This window comes from Vulpes lagopus, chromosome 11 (assembly GCF_018345385.1).
Source record: "Vulpes lagopus strain Blue_001 chromosome 11, ASM1834538v1, whole genome shotgun sequence".
NCBI classification, from domain to species: Eukaryota; Metazoa; Chordata; class Mammalia; order Carnivora; family Canidae; genus Vulpes; species Vulpes lagopus.
Window position 1 is genome coordinate 48668403 of NC_054834.1, and position 19631 is coordinate 48688033.

The 19631-nt window shown below is 55.6% G+C and overlaps 1 protein-coding gene across 1 annotated transcript; it reads left to right on the forward strand.

The window, feature by feature from the left end:
* Positions 1 to 137: 137 nt before the first annotated feature.
* ETNK2 (ethanolamine kinase 2) lies at positions 138 to 18389 on the forward strand. The gene is made up of 8 exons (XM_041773277.1): positions 138 to 539; positions 2150 to 2409; positions 5609 to 5731; positions 10162 to 10304; positions 10894 to 10977; positions 13860 to 14005; positions 15534 to 15607; positions 17170 to 18389. Exons 1-8 carry the CDS (start codon positions 282 to 284, stop codon positions 17240 to 17242), a joined length of 1161 nt encoding a protein of 386 aa, XP_041629211.1. The 5' UTR covers positions 138 to 281; the 3' UTR covers positions 17243 to 18389.
* The last annotated feature ends 1242 nt before the right edge of the window (positions 18390 to 19631 follow it).

Here is a 19631-nt window from a genome sequence, read left to right on the forward strand (position 1 = left end):
GGCGTCGCCCCGCCCCGCGCTCCAGGTAGCGGCGGCTGCGGAGTCGGCGGCGGCCCGCGGGCCGGGACGGAGGCGGGGCGGGGGCGTTCCCGGGCGCCCGCCCCGCCGCCCGCGATGATGTCACAATCGCGGCGGGCCCCGGCGTCCCCGGGCCGGCCTCGGGCGCGGGCTCCTGAGTCATGGGCTTCCCCGGGCCCCTCCTCCACGCCCCCCGCCGCGCCGGGCCCCCCCGCAGGGACTAGCGCTCGCGCGGCGGCTCCGAGGGGGTGGGGCTGCCGGGAATGGCCGTGCCCCCTTCGGCTCCTCGGCCGCGCTCGCCCTTTTACCTGCGGCGGCGGGCGCCGTGCCCGCAGTGCTCATGGGGCATGGAGGAGAAGGCGGCGGCCGGCGCGGGCTGCCGGGAGCCGCCGGGCGCCCCGAGGGCCGCCGCCGTCCCTTGCTTCGGCCTCTCGGTGGACCAGGACGACATCCTCCCGGGCGCCCTGCGCCTCATCCGGGAGCTGCGGCCGCACTGGAAGCCCGAGCAAGTTCGGACCAAGGTAGCGGGCGGGCGCGGGGCCGGGCCGGGGCCCTCCGGGCTGCAGCGGGGATGCGTGCGCGGGTCTCCGGGGGGCGGTGCCAGGGGTGCGCGGCCGCCGCGCGGGGCAGGGCCGCGACGGCGCTGTGGGTGTGTTCCGCCCCGTGCTCGCACGTCCCTCGCCGCCGCGCCGCGCTGCTCCCGCGGCTCCCGGGGCTCCCGGGGCTCCCGGGCCGCCGAGGTCCACCTGCCCACGGTGCGCGAGCTGCGCCCGGGCCCCACCCCCTCCGCCGCCCGGAGGAGCGCGGCAGCCGGCGCTGAAACCGGAGGAGGCAGGAACTTTTAAGGGAGCCCCCCCCCACACACACACACACCCCTGCCCCTTCTCCACCGTCTCGGGCTCTGAGCGATTCCTGCCGGTCCCAGGAGCCACCGTGTGGAATTCCGGCTGGCTCGGAGCCCCCCCGCCCCGCCCCGCGCTGGATGCGAGCCCTCCCCGTCGCCCCAGGCCCAGGCCCAGCCCCCCCACGAGGGGCCTCCAACCCCCAGCCGGGCACTTTCTCAGGGACACAGATGTGGGCAGAGCCCCCCACGGAGGGGCCTCAGGCAGGCTCCCCAACTGGTCTGCATCCTCCTAAGGGTCTTCACCTGCCCCCCCTCTCCCAGTCCCTCTGGGAGCCGCCCGTGGAGGCAGGAGGCGGGAGACCCGAGCTGGGCACGTGCAGCTGTTGCGGGGCCTCCTGGGTGGGGAAAGGCCAAGGTCCTCGCCTAGTGCAGAGGCTGGCAGACTCGTCTTGGGGGAAGGATGGATGGGCAGCATTTTCAAAATAAAAGACTCACTTTGGTTGTAAGACCCAAAGGCATCAAGCAGGGCTGAGGTTAATTCCAGCGCTGCTGATTGAACATGCTACGTGCCAGTCTCTCCCCTGGGCCTCAGTTTCCCCATCTAGAACTGGTTCAGATGTCCTCTAAAGCCCCTACCAGCTCTGTCACACTGTACCCCATAAATTCCATGGTTCATTCCTCCTGGTCACAGTACCCAGAGAGTCTGTTCCCCCCAGCCCATGGGCTACTGTCTCTTCTGGTTTCCGTAAGGAGCTCTGACCCCCAAAGCCCTCTGGTGGGTGCCAACATCAGTATTTCCCACACCTCTGCTGCTGGATGGGGACTCTGTGCAGCAGAGTCCACAGCCGGGCAGATGGTGAGAGGCAGCTGGGTCAAATGGACTCGTCCTAGGCAACTCCAACCCTCCCTGGCCACATTCTGGCCCTGGAGGTTTCTTTCAGGGATGGAGGAGTGAGAAGGGGAGGGGGCTTCTCCCACCAGAGAGTGGAAATTCCTCCATTGCCAAATCCCATCTTCTGGAGGCAGACCCAGGAGAGATGCGGGTGCCTGGGCTGAGGTTTTCTTCTCCAACTCTCAGGCTGTCCCAAGCACTGAGGAGGGTAAAGCATTAGGAACAAGGCAGAGCTCTTGCTTAAGCTAGAGGGCCAAAGGATGGGGGGGCGGGTTCTGGGTGGTTGTGCTGTGCATTCAAATGAGCACCTCATGCTGGAGCAGGGGAGCCACAGGGTGGGCAAGAGCAGAGACCCCGCCCCACGCACTCTTGTGCTCCCCTCTTCCCATGCTTAGCGTTTCACTGATGGCATCACCAACAAGCTGGTGGCCTGCTACGTGGAGGAGGACATGCAGGACTGCGTGCTGGTCCGGGTGTACGGGGAGCGGACGGAACTGCTGGTGGACCGGGAGAATGAGGTCAGGAACTTCCAGCTGCTGCGAGCACATGGCTGCGCCCCGAAACTCTACTGCACCTTCCAGAATGGGCTGTGCTATGAGTACATGAGGGGCATGGCCCTGGGACCTGAGCACATCCGGGAGCCCCGGCTCTTCAGGTAAGAAGGTTGCCCAGGGTACCATTCATTTCTACTATTCCTCAAGTCTTGGCCAGCTTCCTTGGTGTAGAATGGAATCCATGAGTGAGTCATAAGGTCTATGAACTTCTGAAATTGCATGAGAAAAGTGTGTTTGTGTAAAAAAAAAAAAAAAAAAAAGTGCGTGTTTGTGCATTGCTCTGCAGAGAGGGGCCATAGCTTTGTATGGATTTTCAGTGTGTCTGCTAGAAGGGTGAGCTGCCTCTTGGGAGGCAGGTGAGATTCTGGTAAACCGGGGACCAAAGGTCCTGGTTCCCTAAATGCAGCAGGTCTCTGCCTCCTGGCCTCATGCCTCAGCCCTTTGCCCACCCCATGTTTGACCTGGAAACATCATAGAGCCTTGGAAATGAAATGTGAGCCAATCCCAGAGTGCCCAGGATTTCCTGCCCCTCCCCTCCTGCCAGGAGCTCAGACATGCTAGAATGGGCCCAACCAGGGTGAGCCTGGTTTTAGCAACCCAGAGAGACATCATCCCTCCCCCAGTCTGAGCTCCTTCCAGGTTCCCTGACAAAGTGGCAGCCCAGGTTTGGGAAGCTGCCAAGGCTTCCTTCCAGAGGTTCACAAGAACCCATGATCTCCTGGGAGCCTCTCCGTTTAAATGCCTGGATGTGAAGGACCCAGGAAGTAGACATAACATTTAAGCACCGTGGATGCCTCTGTGGGGTCTGGAAGTGGGGGAGCTAGAGAGAGGCCCAGAGTGCCTTTTCTCTCTTCTAACCATTCTGGGCCGGATGTCAGATAGTATCCACCTTCCTTCCTCGTGTGCCACACCTGCATGCAGAGCACTCAGACTATAGTGAGGTCCCAGGCAGGCTGAGGACACCAGCACAAGGGTTGGCCTGGGATCCTTGGGATCAGTCCCATCCCACCCACGGGGAAGAAGCTTTCCAGATACCGAGAAGAAACAGTAAAAGCCCATCTAGGGAACAGACCAAGAAGTTTCTTTGCTTCCTCACCTGCTACCCAGTTAACCCCAAGTAAATGCACCTGGCCCTATTTGCAGAGGAACCCCTGGCAGGTGCTTGAGGGATTTAGAAGGTAGTCAGATGCCTTCCACTCTAGTGGAAGAGTAAACCAGAGCATTGCCTCTGGGGCTGGTCCTTAGGCCCTAGGATATTTACGTGGAGTCCAGTGTTGTATCTGTGTGTCTGTCTGTCATTGGGGGACATACAAACCTGTTTAGGGGTCTTCTCAGGTGCCCGCTGGGCACGTAGCCTGGAGATCAGAGGTCAGAACAGGGTGGGGGCCACAGGAACCCTGGCCAGGCTTCTCCCATGCTGTGCTCCCAGCTCCCCTTCAGTCTTGTGTAAATAAGCTCAAATATTGGCAGGTCCTCACCAGGTCATTCCCAGTCTCCAGCCACCTCTATGAATGTGGCACTGTCCCTCGTTCTCTAGGGGAAACAGTTATCACTGTCAGGAAGGTTGAAGATGGATGCAGGTTCGATAATGATTTTACATTTGGGGTAGAGCCCGAAACGGATAGGCGTAGGAGGTAGGCTCTTCCCTGATGATTTTCCAAGGATAGACCATCATGTTTCTCGGGTGAAGATGGATCTCTGAGGCAAAGGCACAGAGGAAGCCCTGGGGAGCCACGTCCTGTGCCCCCCTGAACCCCACCTCCCAACCTCTGCCTGCTGAGGCTTTGCAGCATAAAAATGCTGAGTGTTGAGGTTACTTTCATTGCTTTTCCAGACAACAGCCCTATTGATATTCAAGGAAACGCTCTGTTCATGCTAGTCGGAATCTTCTTTTGGGAAGGGAAGGCCTGGGTCTCAGGTCTGTTTCCCTGCCTCTCCTAAGCCCAGGCAGGCTTCCTCCTGCCCTGGGGCCTCTAGCCTCTGAAAGCACAGACTTCATCTCTCACCCACTCGGTGGCTGTCACGCCCCCTGCCCCCTCCACCCTCCGCGCGGTGGGAGCCTTAAGGGCTTCCAGAAGAGCCCCTAGACTGCCCTGTGATCCTACAGGGTGATGGCCTGCCCCTTCCCAGGACCTGGCAAGGGGAGGGGTGTCCCTGGAACAGCTCAGTAACAAGGTTTCAAACAGCCAATGCCTTTGTTGTCTTTCCCAGTGATTATTATTCGAGCAACAGGCAGAGGCGAAGGAAGCTTGAATGTTGGAGGCTTGGCAGCCGGGTTGGGGGTGGGGCTCCAGAAGGGAGAGCTGGCGGAGGACTGGGGGAGCCTGGCTGGGACGTAGGGCCTCAGACGCCTCAGACGCTGGAGTCCTTATCAAAGCCCTCCCTCTCTGACCGGTCAGTCCTCCATCCGCCCCCGCCCTGTCCCAGCCCCCTTCCCCACCGCCCCCTCCTCCTCTCTCAGGACCTTGGATAATGTCCACAGGAGAACTTGAAAATAGAACGCTGGTTTGTTTTGCGTCCTTGGCACCCAGCCGCCAGCATCAACTCCCTGCTGCAGAGGAAGGGGCTGCCCTGGGCCGGCCTGTTTCCCTCCCCACCTTGGCCAGGCTGATAAAGAGGCCGGCATTTCTTTGCAGTCTGGCATCATCACCCCCTGATCCCTTGGTACCCTGCAGTCACCACCTAGGGCATGGATCAGAGTCCTAGGAGGGAGGGGGGCCCTGCCCCCATCTCCAGGTGACCCCTCTGTCGTCAGCGGTTGCTGTGGGTACACAACCTTGGGGTGGGGCAGGGTCATTGACCTGTGGCCAGTGGCCTGCTGCTTCACCTTCCTGCTCCCCGAAGCAGCCTCAGCTCCGGTTCTGGAAAGGTCACTGCTGGGCTAAAAGCCTTACGTCATTTTCATGTCTTCTGCTGAGACCTTTCCCGCCCCCCCCCCTTTCTTTAAGATTTATTTATTTATTCCTGAGAGACACAGAGAGAGAGAGAGAGAGAGAGACATAGGCAGAGGGAGAAGCAGGTTCCATGCAGGGAGCCCGATGTGGGACTCGATCTCAGGACTCTGGGATCACAACCTGAGCCAAAGGTGGACGATCAACCACTGAGCCACCCAGGTGTCCCCTGCCGAGACCTTCCTCCTGCAGGAGCTAGAGCTCCTAAAGTATCTGGAATAGTCCCACACTCGGCCCTCTGGCTAGCCCCCAGTCCTAACCCTGTAGGACCCCTTTCTGGGTAGGAGGGGCTGAGCTGGGATGGGCCTGCCGCACATTGAAACTCTGTCCTTCATGTTTTCTGTTGTAGGCTAATCGCCTTAGAAATGGCAAAGATTCACACCATCCATGCCAATGGCAGCCTGCCCAAGCCTACCCTCTGGCACAAGATGCACAATTATTTCACCCTTGTGAAGAATGAGATCAACCCCAGGTACAAAGATCTGGGAGGGTTTGATGCCACCTTAATGTGACGCCCTATCCCATCCCACACAGAGGTTGAGGGGCGTCAGTCCTGACTTCTGAGTCTCTGTCTCCAAGCAGAGTTGGGCCAATTGACTAAATCTCAGGAAGTCAGATCCACAGCTTTATGCCTATGTGTTGATTTCTCATGGAGTCTTCTGGTTGTGGTGGAGGCTAGAGTTGGGGAATGCATCTCATCCCTTACTTAAAGGAGACTGAGGCTCGGAGAGTAAGCTTTTCCCAGTGTCAGGAAGGCTCTTCAGAGGCAGGGTTCTGTGTCCTAGCCCAGGGCCATTTCTACCTAAGCTGCCTTCTGAGCAACCAGAAGGGAGAGCCTGACCCCTGAGAATGGGCTATGAGTTCATAGTCAGAACTCAGCTCGTCAGCTGACAAGCCCTTGGGACGTCAAGACTCCTGATATTTGCCTGGATACCTCTCATGCCCCCACGTGCTCCTGGGGACCCTGCTCCCCACCTTGTCCAGACTGACAGCTTACTATTTCCTCACTGCTCTTTCCAAGGAAGGGGGGTACTCCACTCATCCTGACATTGCCCTTCGGGGTTACCAGGCAGCTAGGCTCTCTGGCCAGCAACCCATAAGTCCTTGTAGCCATCTGCCACCTGGCTCCCCAGCAAAGCAAAACCTTGAGTGCTAGAGGAGGCTTGCAGAGTTGGAGAGAAGGCTGCGTAACCCCTGCCTCCTCCAGGAAAAGGCAGTAGTGAGTCTCTGATCCCTCCATGTTCCCTGCTGGGTTGAACATCACCCTTGTTCCAAAGGTTCATGGGAGTAGGGTACAGAAGAGGTTTGGGAGGCGGAGGGTATCTCCTTCCCTCTAAGATGACAAGACAATAATTAACTCTGTTCCAATCATGTGTCTCTGTCACACACACACAAGCATGACTTTATCTGGATCCTCCCACTTAATGATTATCAAGCACTGCTTTAGGACTATTTGTCCAGGATGGCCCACATTCAGACCTTCCATGCCAAATGTTATCTCTGGGACAAGGACTGCCTATCCCCTGAGGGCTAAGGCAGCACACGGTGAGCAGGATCCTGGGGTGTCTGAATCAGCGGAGCCTCTGATTGTGCAGCTTACCACTTTCATTTGGCAGATGGAAAAACTGGTCCAGAGAGGGGGTGGGACTTTCCAAGGTCAGTGGCAGCTCAAGGGCTAGAGTCAAGCCCTGATGCTCAGGCATGACCCTTGCCACTTTAGCTTCCTTTGACTGTACTATCACTGTGTAACCTTCAGGGGTGAACTTGTTGGGAGCAGAGTGGTCCCCGGAGAAGAGCTGACCAACTACCTTGGCTCTTGTCATACCTTTGACCTTGGGCAAATCAAGCTGTTTAACTTCTTGGAGCCTCTTCAGAGGTAGAGGCCTGTCCTAAACTGCCTAACCTGCCCCAGGCAGTGGCAGTGATGAGCAGTCACCTAGATGAGATAAAACTCTTGAGCTCTGGTCAGCCTAATAATCCTGGTTTAGTCAATCTGTATGTCACAAACATTGACTGGGATTTAAAACCATAAAAATATGGATAGGACATTGGCCCTGCCCTCAAGGAGCTTAGGAACCACCTGAATAAATAGGACCTGCCCGTGCATAGTGACAAAGGAAGACGGTGTATCATGCATGTGGAGGTGGGAGAACCAGGGCAGGTCCTCCTGGCAGAGGTAGTGGGGCAGAGCTCTGGCACTCAGGCTGGCAGAGATGGTGGGAATGCTTGGCTCATGGGTGGTGAGTGGATAAGGGTGGCTGGACCCGGCCTTCAAGAGGGATTGAGAAGGGCTCTGGGAGATAGAGCTGCAGAGGTGGGTGGGAGCTAGACTGGGAGGACCCTTCCCTGCCAGGTTAAGGAGCCAAAATTTCATTTAGCCGACAGTGGAAAGTCATTGTGGAGGCATCTGAGTCAGGGACCATGATTGTGGTTGAGGAAGAAAGCTCTCTGCCATTGTAAAGGACAGAGTCAGGTGGGATTTGGGGAGGTGGGGGTAGGGATTGGAGGTAGGGCGGATCAGTCAGTAACTGAACGGGCAGGATCCATGGGCAGCTTTTGGTTGGGGAGAGGATGGAGAGTAGGGGAAGAGTCAGGGACCCTGTGGAAATAGATTTGGTGGCCTTGCTGTTTGGTTGCGCAGAGAAATGTCCAAGGTGGTTGGGAGAATGAGGGGTGATCGCTGCTTCGGGGGCATTAGGAGGAGATGCGGGTGGGTTGAGTGGTAGAAGGGCAAAGGTCGTGAGCCAGGAAAATCCAACACCAAGTCCACTGTGGGAGAAGGTGCTTTCCCCTGCTCAGCTCTGGACAGCTGAGTGAGCACTTGGCAGGCAGCAGTCTTTTCATCAGGAGGAACCCCCAGGCTTCCTTGGGAGGGGGGCCCAGCCCCTGCATCCCCCTCCTGCTGCCTGTAAGGGATAGAGAAGTAGGAGGAGCAGGTGCCTGGGGTGTGACCATTGCTGCAATGCGGTGGTGGTTACTGTTCTTTCAACGCCACAGCCTTGAGAAAGTCTAGTGGTGTCAGGGCTGAAGGTAGCAAAGCTGGCGGTGTTTCAAGCGCTCAGGGGAGGGAAGTAGGGCAGCCGAGGGAGGCTCCCCAGGGATATAGAAGGCCTGGATGGCTCCCACAGTAACTATCTGCGTGGCCTTGGTGGGCGGGGGTACGGTGGGGGTCAGGCGGAGGTCAGGGCCTGAGCAGTAGGTATCTCAGATGTCAACGTCATGTTTTTCAGGCTGAGACCTGGGCAAACCAAAGGAGGCCTCCTAATTCTTATCTTTAGATGGTCTTGGGCCAAGGGAAAAAAAAAAAGAATCTTGAAAGGTATCTTCTTACAGAGAGCCAAGACTGAGATGCGTTTATGCAGACTGGTTGACACAGATGAACGCCAGTGAGGATAAAGGAAGGCCTCCCCCAGGTCACCCCCCTGATAGACTCTCCCCAACTCAGAGTGGACTTTGCAGAGCCCCAGAGGCTGACCGAGGCTCTCGTGGTTAGGGGTTCGGCTTGACTGTGGGTCCGTGGACAGTCTGAGGACTGTTTCCCTTGAGTGAGGGGGAAGAGGGTCCAGCTGTACAAGAAATTTCTGAAAGCAGGAAGGCCTCTGCCCTTCCTTGAGCTTCCAGTTCCTCAAAGAGTTGGACTAGAGGCCAAAGATCCTCTTCAGCTTTGATCTTCTCAAAGCCTGGGAGGAAGCCCGCTCGTCCTTTCCCAGCGGGACAAGGGGGTTGCTGTGTTTTGGCCACTGGGCCAGGTGAGGGGGTGACAGGAGCATCCTTTGGGAAGATTGGGAGGACATATCTCATTCTTACGTACTCTGGCTGCCCTGGATAAGAGAGCAAACAGGAGATACTTGGAGCAGAATAGGAGATCAAACCCCAGCCTCCTCCCCTCCACCCATTGGTAGCTCTGGGGTTTTAAGGGCTGTGCTAACTATTTGGCTCTTCAGTGTACACAGACCTGTGTGCTTCCTGAAGACCAAAGTTCAGGGCAGCCCAGCACGGTGTGCCATCACCGCCTTCCACATGGCCTCTGCGACCAGCACCGACTGACCCATCTATCCATTCTCCAGCATGTGTTTCTTCCAGCAGCAATGCTGCTGATGGGGGATGTGCTGCGGGATGAGGCAGGGCAGAAAGAGGGGTGACCTCTGTTATCTTTGTTCCTGCCCTAAAGTTGGATGCCTGGTCTGACCTGGATGTGGGACAAGGACACACACACACACAAGCTCCTGTTCCCTTGGTCTTGTAGGAGTGAGCCCAAGAAGCCATTTGTTAAGTGGGATTGAGTGGTTTCTCTGTGAGATGAGATGTTAGGCTTTATGAGCTTTCTGGTCCTTTCCACCTGTGACACAAGCTGCTAAAGCAGAGAAGCGACATACCTCTGCCTCTTCAGGACTGTTGGTGCTGCAGCTGCTCCACGGAACACTGTGATGCCTCCACAGAGACTCTGGTTTTAGAGAGCACACCCTCCCCTAGGAGTCTTCACCAGCGCCCCAAGAGTGGGTCTGTTTGCGACTCTCCCCTCTGCCCTTGTTCTTAGTCTGGAATAACTGAGTGTGCACATGCATTTTCACCTCCCATTCTTTCTCGGTGCCTCCTCCCTTACCTTCCTATCCCTTTCTCGAAGTATCAGGGATGCCATGGGATCAGGGACATACTACTTTGCAAAGTGCTTTTGTGCCCATGTTTTAATAAAGCTGCTTTGAGTGACGGCAGGAAGTCAGGACATCAGGAAGCCTTAGTGCCAAATGATGCAAAATAGGGTCTGCAAGGCGGGCCGTTTGTCCAGAGGCCCTTTGCAGGAGCAGGTGACAACAGGCCCGGAGCTCAGGGCTCTAGAGGCCAAGCATCCACCTGTCTACTGTCAGCCTCCCCTCACCGGCTGCCATTCTTGCCACTGCCCAGCCTCTCTGCAGATGTCCCCAAGGTGGAAGTATTGGAACAGGAGCTGGCCTGGCTCAAGGAGCACCTGTCCCAGTTGGACTCCCCTGTGGTGTTCTGTCACAATGATCTGCTCTGCAAGAATATCATCTACGACAGCACCAAAGGTACAGCTTCTCTGGCTGGGCAGCAGTAGGGCTGGGCCCGAGTGGTCAGCTGCCTCTGGGGCTCCATCCCTCAAACTGGTACTTGGCCAAGCCAAAGGAGACCTTGTAGTTTAGATCTCAAGTTAATTTAAGAGAGAAAGGGAAAAAGAAATTTCCACTTTAAAAAATCTACCCTGAGAAAAGAACTCACAATCATGGTTTGTGGGGTCATTGATGTTAGGACCATTTTCCCTGACACTACTGTGGGCTTCTGAAGACATCTTGGGTGGCCCAGGCCCTCACAGAGACAGAACTGTTCTGTGTGCCTAATGAGAGCTCCACCCCCAGGGAGCACAGACCTTTATCTTTGGTCCTTAGCCATGCTGAGGACAGATGCCTTTCTGTGAGCAGAGTCCCTCCAGGAGGACAGCTGGAGGGCAGATGGACAAACAGCTTCGAAGGTGGCCACTGAGGAGGGTGGTTTGGGCTGGGTTGCCCCAGAAGCCACCCAGGGTCAGCGGGTGTACACTCCAGAGGTCCAAGCAAACGTGACCAGGCCTTGTCCAGATCTCCTGGGATCGACCCTCACTGCCTCTCTTCTACCTCACAGGCCACGTACGGTTCATTGACTATGAATATGCCGGCTACAACTACCAAGCTTTTGACATTGGCAACCATTTCAATGAGTTTGCAGGTGAGAAGGAAATTACTATTTGGTCTTTGCCTAAGATGTTTCCCTTACAATGGATGGCCAGGCGCAGGGTGAGGATTAAGAAGGGGTTCTGTCCTCGCTGGGTTGGAGGCTTGACAGCTGCTGTTCTCTAAAATCTCACAACTCGGGATCCCTGGGTGGCTCAGCGGTTTAGCGCCTGCCTCTGGCCCAGGGCGTGACCCTGGAGTCCCGGGGTCGAGTCCCACGTCAGACTCCCGGCATGAAGCCTGCTTCTCCCTCTGCCTGTGTCTCTGCCTCTCTCCTCTCTGTGTCTCTCATGAATGAATAAATAAAATCTTAAAAAAATAAAGTAAAATCTCACAACTCATGGAGGGGAGGTATAGCCTGCCTTGAGGGAGCTCCAGGTCTCATGGGGGGAGGCTGGACCCACATACACAGCGCAGACCCCTGCCAGCCCATATGGCAGTTTGGTACAAATCAGGAGAATGTGCCCTCTATGGGATCCCTAAGGATACTCGGGTTGGTATGTGAGTTGGAAAAAGACCCTGGGGTGCCTGGCTGGTTCAGTTGGTGGAGCATGGAGCTCTTGATCTTGGAGTGGTGAGTTCAAGCCCCACATCAGGTGGAGCTTGCTTTAGAAAACTAAAAAACCTGGGACGCTTGGGTGGCTCAGCGATTGAACATCTGCCTTTGGCTCAGGGCGTGATCCTGGAGTCCTGGGATTGAGTCTGACACTGGGCTCTTTGCATGGAGCCTGCTTCTCCCTCTGCCTGTATCTCTGCTGCTCTTTCTGTGTTTCATGAATAAATAAATAAAATCTTTTTAAAATCTAAAAAAATGGAAAAAGCCCCTTTCTCTAGAGGGGCAGACATGGCCCCTAGCAGGCAGGCCAACACAGGACAGGCATAGCCTCTGTGTGCCCCTTTGCGCAGGCTGCTTTCTGCCCAGCATAACCTGCATGATTATGAATAAGGGTCCTCCGTGCAGAGAAGGGGCAGAGCGAGCTGGTGGCCTGATGAGAATAATCTAGGTAGAACTAGTTAAAAGTATACTTTGCACCTTGGCTGTCCCAAGTTCAAATCCAGGCTTTGTTGCTTACTGGCTGTGTGACCCTCAGGCAGGTTACTTACCTTCTCTGGGCCTCTATAAAGTGGAAATATCAATAGTATCTACACTTCATAGTATCAGCATGAGATACTCAAGTGTACTAAGCATCGTGTTGGTGTTTGCCAATACTAGGCAGGGAACCCTTCTGTAACTAAAGGAGACTGGCGGAGGAATGGAGAAGGTTAGATGAGGGGCGCTTTGTAGGGGTAGCCAGTTGTTCAGTAAAGCCAGTCTGTACAATAGAATCATTTGTATAAAAGAAGTGGGGCAGGTTTTTCCAGCTTGAGGGCTTAAATGTTAAACAATTTGATGGGGCTGGAGAGGCAGCTCATGGAGGAGCTGGGCACAGGCTGGAGGGACATCGTCAGGTGGTGCAGGTGCTCAGTGTGACCTCGCCAGCCTCGGTGGCTTAGGATTGGTGAGGCACATGGGGGCAGCTGTGAGGCTGCTGCCTGGCCCAGCCCCAACCACTCCCCAGCCCCTCCAGGCCAATCGTGTCCCTTCCAGAACCCCAGGTGACCAGGTCTGTCAAGCACTCACTGTACCTAAGGGTACGACTCCCCAGGGTGGCTACCAGCTGCATCTAAGAACCCAAGGGACGATGGGGCCACAGCTGGGCAGGGCAGCTTTGCTGTGGGGTGTGGTGTGGAGCAGAGGCTGCCGGACCCACTGGCCTTTCCAGAAGGAGTAATTCATAGGCATCTTAAGCCCTCTTCACACACAGCCAAGTCCAGTTAGAATTTCTCCAAAGGGGCAGATTGCATACTGCCCCCAGGCTGAGAATGAAGGAGGGCGCAGGGAAGGAGACTGGGAGCTGGGGAAGTAACACTCCTGGGTTCTTGGGAGCAGGAAGGCCCAGTACTGGGAGGCAGGAGATAAAAGAGTTCCAACCCCAAACTCACCTCCAACTGGCTGACCTTGGGCAAGTTTCTTCTCTCTGGGCCTTGGTTTCAACAACTGCACAAAGAGATTGTTTTCCAACCCTCCTCTGGGGGCCCCAGGAGACTTGAGTGTTTTTCTTCAGGAGTCTGAGGGAAGCCTGGGAAGGATAGGGAGGAAGAGACAGTGGGCAAGGTGGCCTGGTCCCGGTCTTGTCTTCAACGAATGGCTGCTTGCCATCCCCACTCTAAGCCAAGCCTCTGCCACTGTGCTAGGGATGTGTCTGGGTCGTACTGGGCTGGCAGCTTGAGTACTCAAGGGAGGGCAGGACCAGAGGGAATTGAAGCCATTGGTCCCGGGCCTCTGAACCTGGCTGCATTTCTGAATCATCTGGAGAATTGGTTGGTGGGGTAGAGGTGCCTGGGAACCTGTGTTTTCACTAAGCTCTCCAGGTGATGTTTTTAAGTAGCCAGCTCAACACTGGTTGGGGAGACAAGGTTGGAGACCCACACTTCTAAGTGAGAGACTCCCGAAGTGGGAGGGAAGGCTTTTGTGCAGTGTTAACCAGTTAGCAGCCAAGCAGAGAGGAGTTCCCTGATACAGGGCACGGAGGGGACAGTGATGCTATCTGGCGGGGGGGGGGGGGGGGGGGGGGTCCCTGTCACACCCAAGACTGTGCCTTCCCCTTCAACCAGTCTGCCTCTGTGCTTTCCTCCAGCCCATGGAAAGCAGCACCCCGCCGCACCACACATGGGGTAGGTTTGGTGGTCAAGAGGCTGTATTCCTAGGCACAGCCCCACAGGGCAAAGGACCCGAAGATTTTGAGGGGATCAGGGAACACCTGCTGAGCTGGAGAAGTGCCCCCCCCCCCGGGGGTCCATCTCTTAGCATCTGCTGCATGGCCGCTTCCCTATCAGGTGTGAACGAGGTGGACTACTGCTGGTACCCCGGGCGGGAGACCCAGCTGCAGTGGCTGCGCTACTACCTGCAGGCACAAAAGGGGATGGCCGTGACCCCCAGGGAGGTGGAGAGGCTCTACGTGCAAGTCAACAAATTTGCCCTGGTAAGTGCCCGAGCCTGGCAGAGGGTAGGGGCCAGAGGGGCGGGAGGAGGGGCCCACCCCGGCTCCTCCCGGAAGAGGCAGAGCCCAGGGTTAGGTGTGAGGTCCTGGGACCGCAGCCTCTGCTCCTGAAGCCAAACCTAGGGTGCGTTCTGGGAAGAGCCCTCGTGGGCATCCCCGTAATACCGAGATGCCCTGTTCCCTGTTTTTCCCTACCTCATCAAGTCTCTTCCCTCTTCCTAGGGAAAGACTTCCAAGAAAGATCCCAGTTTCGTATTTTAGCAATTCTCTCATTTGGACAAGTAGTTCTCTTAGTGTCTGACTTTAGCCTTTCGTGCTGCAGTTAAACGTAGTGGTCTTATTTTTTTAAGCCTTTGGAGGAGACAAAGAATGTCAGCTCTATGCCTCCCTGTTAACTACCTCCACGGACTCAGAACTCCACGTAAGCCTCTCCCATCAGGCTCTTCCTCCTCAAATTACTGAGCCGTCAGTTCTGGACTTTGAGTGCCGTTTATCCAGGGCACCTTGTTTGTGCCAGGTCTCCGCTGGGGTGTGCCCAGGGGATTGCTAACTAGTCTTATTAATGTCAGCCGTGTAGAAGCACGAAGACAAGTCCAGTGCCCTGAATTTCACAATACATCATGGAGCTTAAGTAGAATCTTTACTTACCTGTCATTCTGGATTACCTCTCCTATTTTCCTCATTGGCACAAAACTGCTTCTCCATCAGGTTTCTTCCTCTTAACTGTTCCATTTATGCCTTCCTCTTGCTAAATCTTTTGATGCAATCCTTTATACTTGGCTAATTGATCTATTCCCCTATGAAGTCCTGAAAAGTAGAGGAAGGTGCTATGCAGCCAACCCCAGAGCGAGCAGGACATTGGGGGGGGGGGGGGGGGACCTGACCTGGGATAGTAATGATGTCACTGCGGTTCAGCCAGGGGCAACGGGGAGCAGGTGCTGCCTTCCTGAGCCTGGGGTGGCCTGGCCCTGAGGGCACCTCTGGCCAGAGGGGAGAGCAGTTGAATGCTTAGTTAAAGCCCTCACTCAGGGCTTCTTGCTGACCCACATCTATCCTCTCCCAACCCAACCCACCTCCTGACAGAAGAGGGAAAGGGGTGGAGGTTAGTTAAGGGGGTGTTCCTGATGACCGCAGGACTGGGTCTAGTGCAGTGATTCATTTCATCCTGGTATGTTGGCCTTGAAAGCCCTGGGAGACTCCCCTGGGTGAGGGAGAAACCAGGAAAGGGTCTGTGCTTAGGCTGCAGAATAAGCTGAAAGCCCTAGAAGCACCATCCTGCAGATCCCCACCTGAGGCAAGTAGAACTCTACTTTTTTCTTAAGGGAGTAAAGCCCCCAAATGCTGTCCAGTGACTTGACATCCACAATTTCCACAACTTGTACTGGGGAGACCCTGTCATGCCTGCCAGCATCTTAGTTGTGTCTTCCAGAGTGACCGTTTTCCCTGGCTCCATGGGGTTCATGACAGGCATGAGTGGTTGCCTTGCTGACTCACTCTGGCCTCTTTCTAGGCATCTCACTTTTTCTGGGCACTGTGGGCCCTCATCCAGAACCAGTTCTCCACCATCGAGTTTGATTTCCTCAGGTGAGTGCAGGGGACAAGTTGAGGTGGTGGGAAGTGGGCAAAGGTCAGCTCAGAGAGAATATCCAAAGTCCCTTCTTCTGCTCTGCGGACTTGTCCCCATTCCAGCCACCCCATATCCAGTGGGGTCGCCACTCTAAGGGAAGCACATGCTTCTAGGGGAAGCATCAGCGATGCTCTGGATAGTACTCAGAAGTTCTTGAGTAGATGTGTTTTCCATACTGCATCTGATGACCTACTCCACTGCCCCTGCTCCGCTGCCAGTGCTCTTAGCCATGGGGCCTGGTGGCAAATGGAAATGCTCATTTTATAGCAGAGGGGACAGAGAGTTCCAGAGAGTGGAAGTGACTCACTGAGGTCACTCAGGCGGCTTAGCACTTAGTGTGTGGGGGTATTGGACCCAGCTCCTCCTTTGGTGAGGTACCAGGGCCTATACCAAGACCATACTTGAGTATTGGCTGCTGGCTCCATCATGTAAAGTATGTGTGTCCTTAAGAACTAGGAATAATTTTGTCCTCCACTCTGGTCTAGTCTTGCCTTTTCCTCCCCACCCACTCTCAGCTGGAAAGGAATCAGTACTCTGGCTTCAAAGTGTTCACAGTGATTGGAGAAAGGCAAGTCAAAGGCACAATGAGATCTCACCTCACACCCAGGATGGCTATTATCAAATAAACAGAAAACAAGCTTTGGGGAGGATGTAGAAAATTGGAACCCTTGGGCACTGCCGGTGGGAACATAAAATGGTTGTAGCTCCTGGGGGAAAACAATACTGTGCTTCCTCCCAAAAGTTAAAAATAGAATTCCTGGGCGATCCAGCATTCTTACTGCTGGGTGTGTCGCCAGAATTGAAAGCAGGGTGTCAAAGAGAGATTTGCACACCCATGTTGGTAGCATCATTTACAACAGCCAAGAAGTGAAAACAGTCCAATGTCTATGGATGGCTGAATGGGTAAACAAAATGTGGTCTACACATACAATGGAATATTAGCCTTTTAAAGAGAGAAAATCATGTCCCATTACAACATATGAACCCTGTGGACATGCTGAGTGAAATAAGCCAGTCACAAAAAGACCAATGTTATAAGATTCTACTTACATAACTGAATTAGTCAAGTTCGTAGAAACAGGGGAGGGGGGTTACCTGGCTGGCTCAGTCAGTAGAGCATGCACCTCTTGACCTCAGGATCATGAGTTTGAGCCCCACGTTTGGGTGTTTACTTAAAAAAATAAACAGTAGTTTTTGCCAAGCACTGGGGGGAGGGAGATATGGAAAGTTGCTCTTTAATGGGTACAGTTTGTTTTGCGAATTGAAAAAATCTTAGAGTTCTGTTGTATAACAATATAAATGTACTTAACACTGCTGAACTGTTAAAAAAAAAATGGGGGGTGGGGAGGACTGCTCCAGTCCGATCTAAGAAGAAAAATAAAGTAGCTGAAGTAAAAAACAAACATCCACCTGCCCTGGGGTTGAGCTGGTGAGTCTTCCTCATGGTGTGATTTCCCCCAGTAGGACCCACCTGGCTTTCCTTCTCACCTGGGCTCCCACCTTTCTGGTCTTCTGGCAGGTATGCAGTGATCCGATTCCACCAGTACTTCAAGGTGAAGCCTCAGGTGTCCGCCTTGGAGATGCCAAAGTGACCAGCTTCCCCATCTCTCCCTTACCCATCTGCCTGGCCAGACCTGTTCTCCAGGGCTCGGTTCTGCTCTGGGGTCCACACTCTTGGACAAGGTGGGAGAGGGGACAGGTGGGTGTCCAAGGAGAAGGCTCTACCCCTGCCACCAGCCCCCAGCAGATGCTGCTGGAGACCACATTCTTTTGTTTGGAGGGACCCAGCTCTGGGGGTCCCCCTCACCTTGCCAGACTTGAGGGGGGGTGGTAGGGGGTGGGGATGGGGAAGTGCCTGTAGTCAGCCAGAGCCTGGACCACACCACCCCTGGGAAGCCCAGTATTCCTGGCCTCAGGCCATGCTGGAATCTGGGCGGCCTTAGATGTGTCTTTGACCTTCCTGGCTTGGGGAAAGGGGGAGGTGGGAGGGCTCCTTTCTACCTCCAGTGCCCTGAGCCTCCAGCCCATCTCCCCCTGCATGCCCCACGTGGGAGGTGCTGATGAACCCAAACCAGCATCATACCAACTGACAGATGGATGTACATATCTTGGGGGGATGGTCTAGAACTGGGTTCAATGGCTCCCCCCCCAAAAGCCACCTCATCTGAGATCCCTCCCTTTCTCCAAGCCAGATCCAGTCCAACAACCCCTTCCCAAACCTCAGCCCAAAGACCTCTGCTCTCCCCTCCCATTCATGCCCTTTTTGCTCTGTGCTTGTGTTCAGTCTTTCTGCCACTTGCTGGGAGGGAAGGCAAGGGAATGGTGATGTTCTGGGCCTCCGGAGCTCAGCTCTGCTTCATGCTTGGCCAGAGGGCGATGTAGCCAAGAGTGAGGTGGCCAACAGCTACCAGCAGCTTCCTGCCTTGTTCCCTCCTGTGCCCTCCAGGCCCTCATTCCAAGGATTTGTCTCTCCCTCTCCACCTTCTGTCCTGAAGCTGACCCAAGAACTTCCCACTAGGAAATGCGTAGTGGGAGTCCAGGGGCAGGGACTAGGGTCCTCTGGGGCTTGCCCAGCCTATGAGAGCCTGGGTAGGATTGGTTGTGAAGGTGCTGAGCTCACGGCCCCAGACTCAACGGCCTCCACCTCCTTTCTGCCCTCACAGCCTCCTGGCTCTGGCCCAAAAAGTGATTCATTTGTAAATTATCATGGTTTTCTGCATTAAAATGGCCATTTCTGGACCACTCTGTGTGTGAGTGCCTATGGTGAGGACTTGACATAGCAGATATGATTGATTAGTTTTCCCATGGGGTGGGGGGAGGGTCACTACAACTCTTTTCTCTAGGTTCCCTGGGGCTGCACACTTCCTACCACACCCTCTGTGCACCTGGCTCACAGGGCCTACGGCTTCTGGTTTGGGATAGGCTTGGCCAGGGCTAGCGCTTTCAGCACTCTCTGCCTTTGACCATCTTCCTAGAAGATGAACCCAAGAGGGTGCGCTACCAGGGAAGGGAGCTAGGCTGTGGCTTGGCCAGGTGGGAAGCACTCAGGACTTCTTCCTGGGCCGGCTCTGGCTACTAGCTGTTGAGGGGGACGGGGTGCTGCTCTGCTGGATAGCAGTCAAGGATGACTTCTGCAGCCTGTCTTTCTCAGAAGGTCAGAGGGAAGGGAGAGCAGGGGTACCCCTCTCAGCAGCCTGGGCAGTATAGCCCCGCTGCCTCCAGGGCCCCCGAGGAGGGACCCAGTGCCCGTCAGAGCGGGGAGAGCAGTGGCTGCCTGCCAGGTAGACTCTGGCTGTTTGGCTTTTGCCGGCAAAAGTACCGGCTGCCATGGCAACCGCTGGAGCAGCCGCTGGGGCCTTCAAGGTCACAGTGATCCAGTGTGGCCAGGCCCCCAGGGGTAGCAGTACCAAGCCCAGGAAGAGTACGTGGGGAGGACGTGCGGGAAAGGTGGGCCCTGGCCTACCTGGGGCCGGGCAGGTAGGGCCCCCGAGGGGTACCGTGGGGTCAGGTGCTTGTCAACTAAAGGGCAGTGCCCACCCTCCTTGTTCCTCTCAGATCCACCTCTGGAGCTGAGGGCAGAAATAACCACTGTGAAGGCAACTTCGTTTCCAGCCTCCTGGGGCCTTGATGTCACAGCGTTGGAGACGGTGTTGCAGTGGTGAGCAGGGAATGGCTGGGACAGGGCCCCCCAGGTACCATCCTGTGCCCCTACGGCCCCAGCCACCACCTGCACCAAGGGAGTGAACCTGCAGGCACCATCCCACTGCCTTTGAGAAAACACACTCATTCCTCCAGTGCTCTGGGTGGGGGGTGGGGTAGTGAGGGGAGCATGGGGGGAGGATAGCTTAGGACACCCCTCCCCCTCGAAGCCTGGAGTCCCGTCTGTCCTTTCACTGCCACCCCAGACTAGCCAGCACCCCTGCCCCCTGGCTTCCAGCACCAGGGCTTGGTGACTCCTGGGGCTGGGGAGGGCCCAGGCTC

What these genes read in the sequence shown, in the direction of transcription:
- ETNK2 (XM_041773277.1), top strand. Translation starts at nt 282, where the DNA reads ATGGCCGTGCCCCCTTCGGCTCCTCGGCCGCGCTCGCCCTTTTACCTG. An exon ending in CCGAGCAAGTTCGGACCAAG is followed by an intron (nt 540 to 2,149) that starts GTAGCGGGCGGG and finishes TCCCATGCTTAG; the next exon opens with CGTTTCACTGATGGCATCAC. An exon ending in CATCTACGACAGCACCAAAG is followed by an intron (nt 10,305 to 10,893) that starts GTACAGCTTCTC and finishes TCTACCTCACAG; the next exon opens with GCCACGTACGGTTCATTGAC.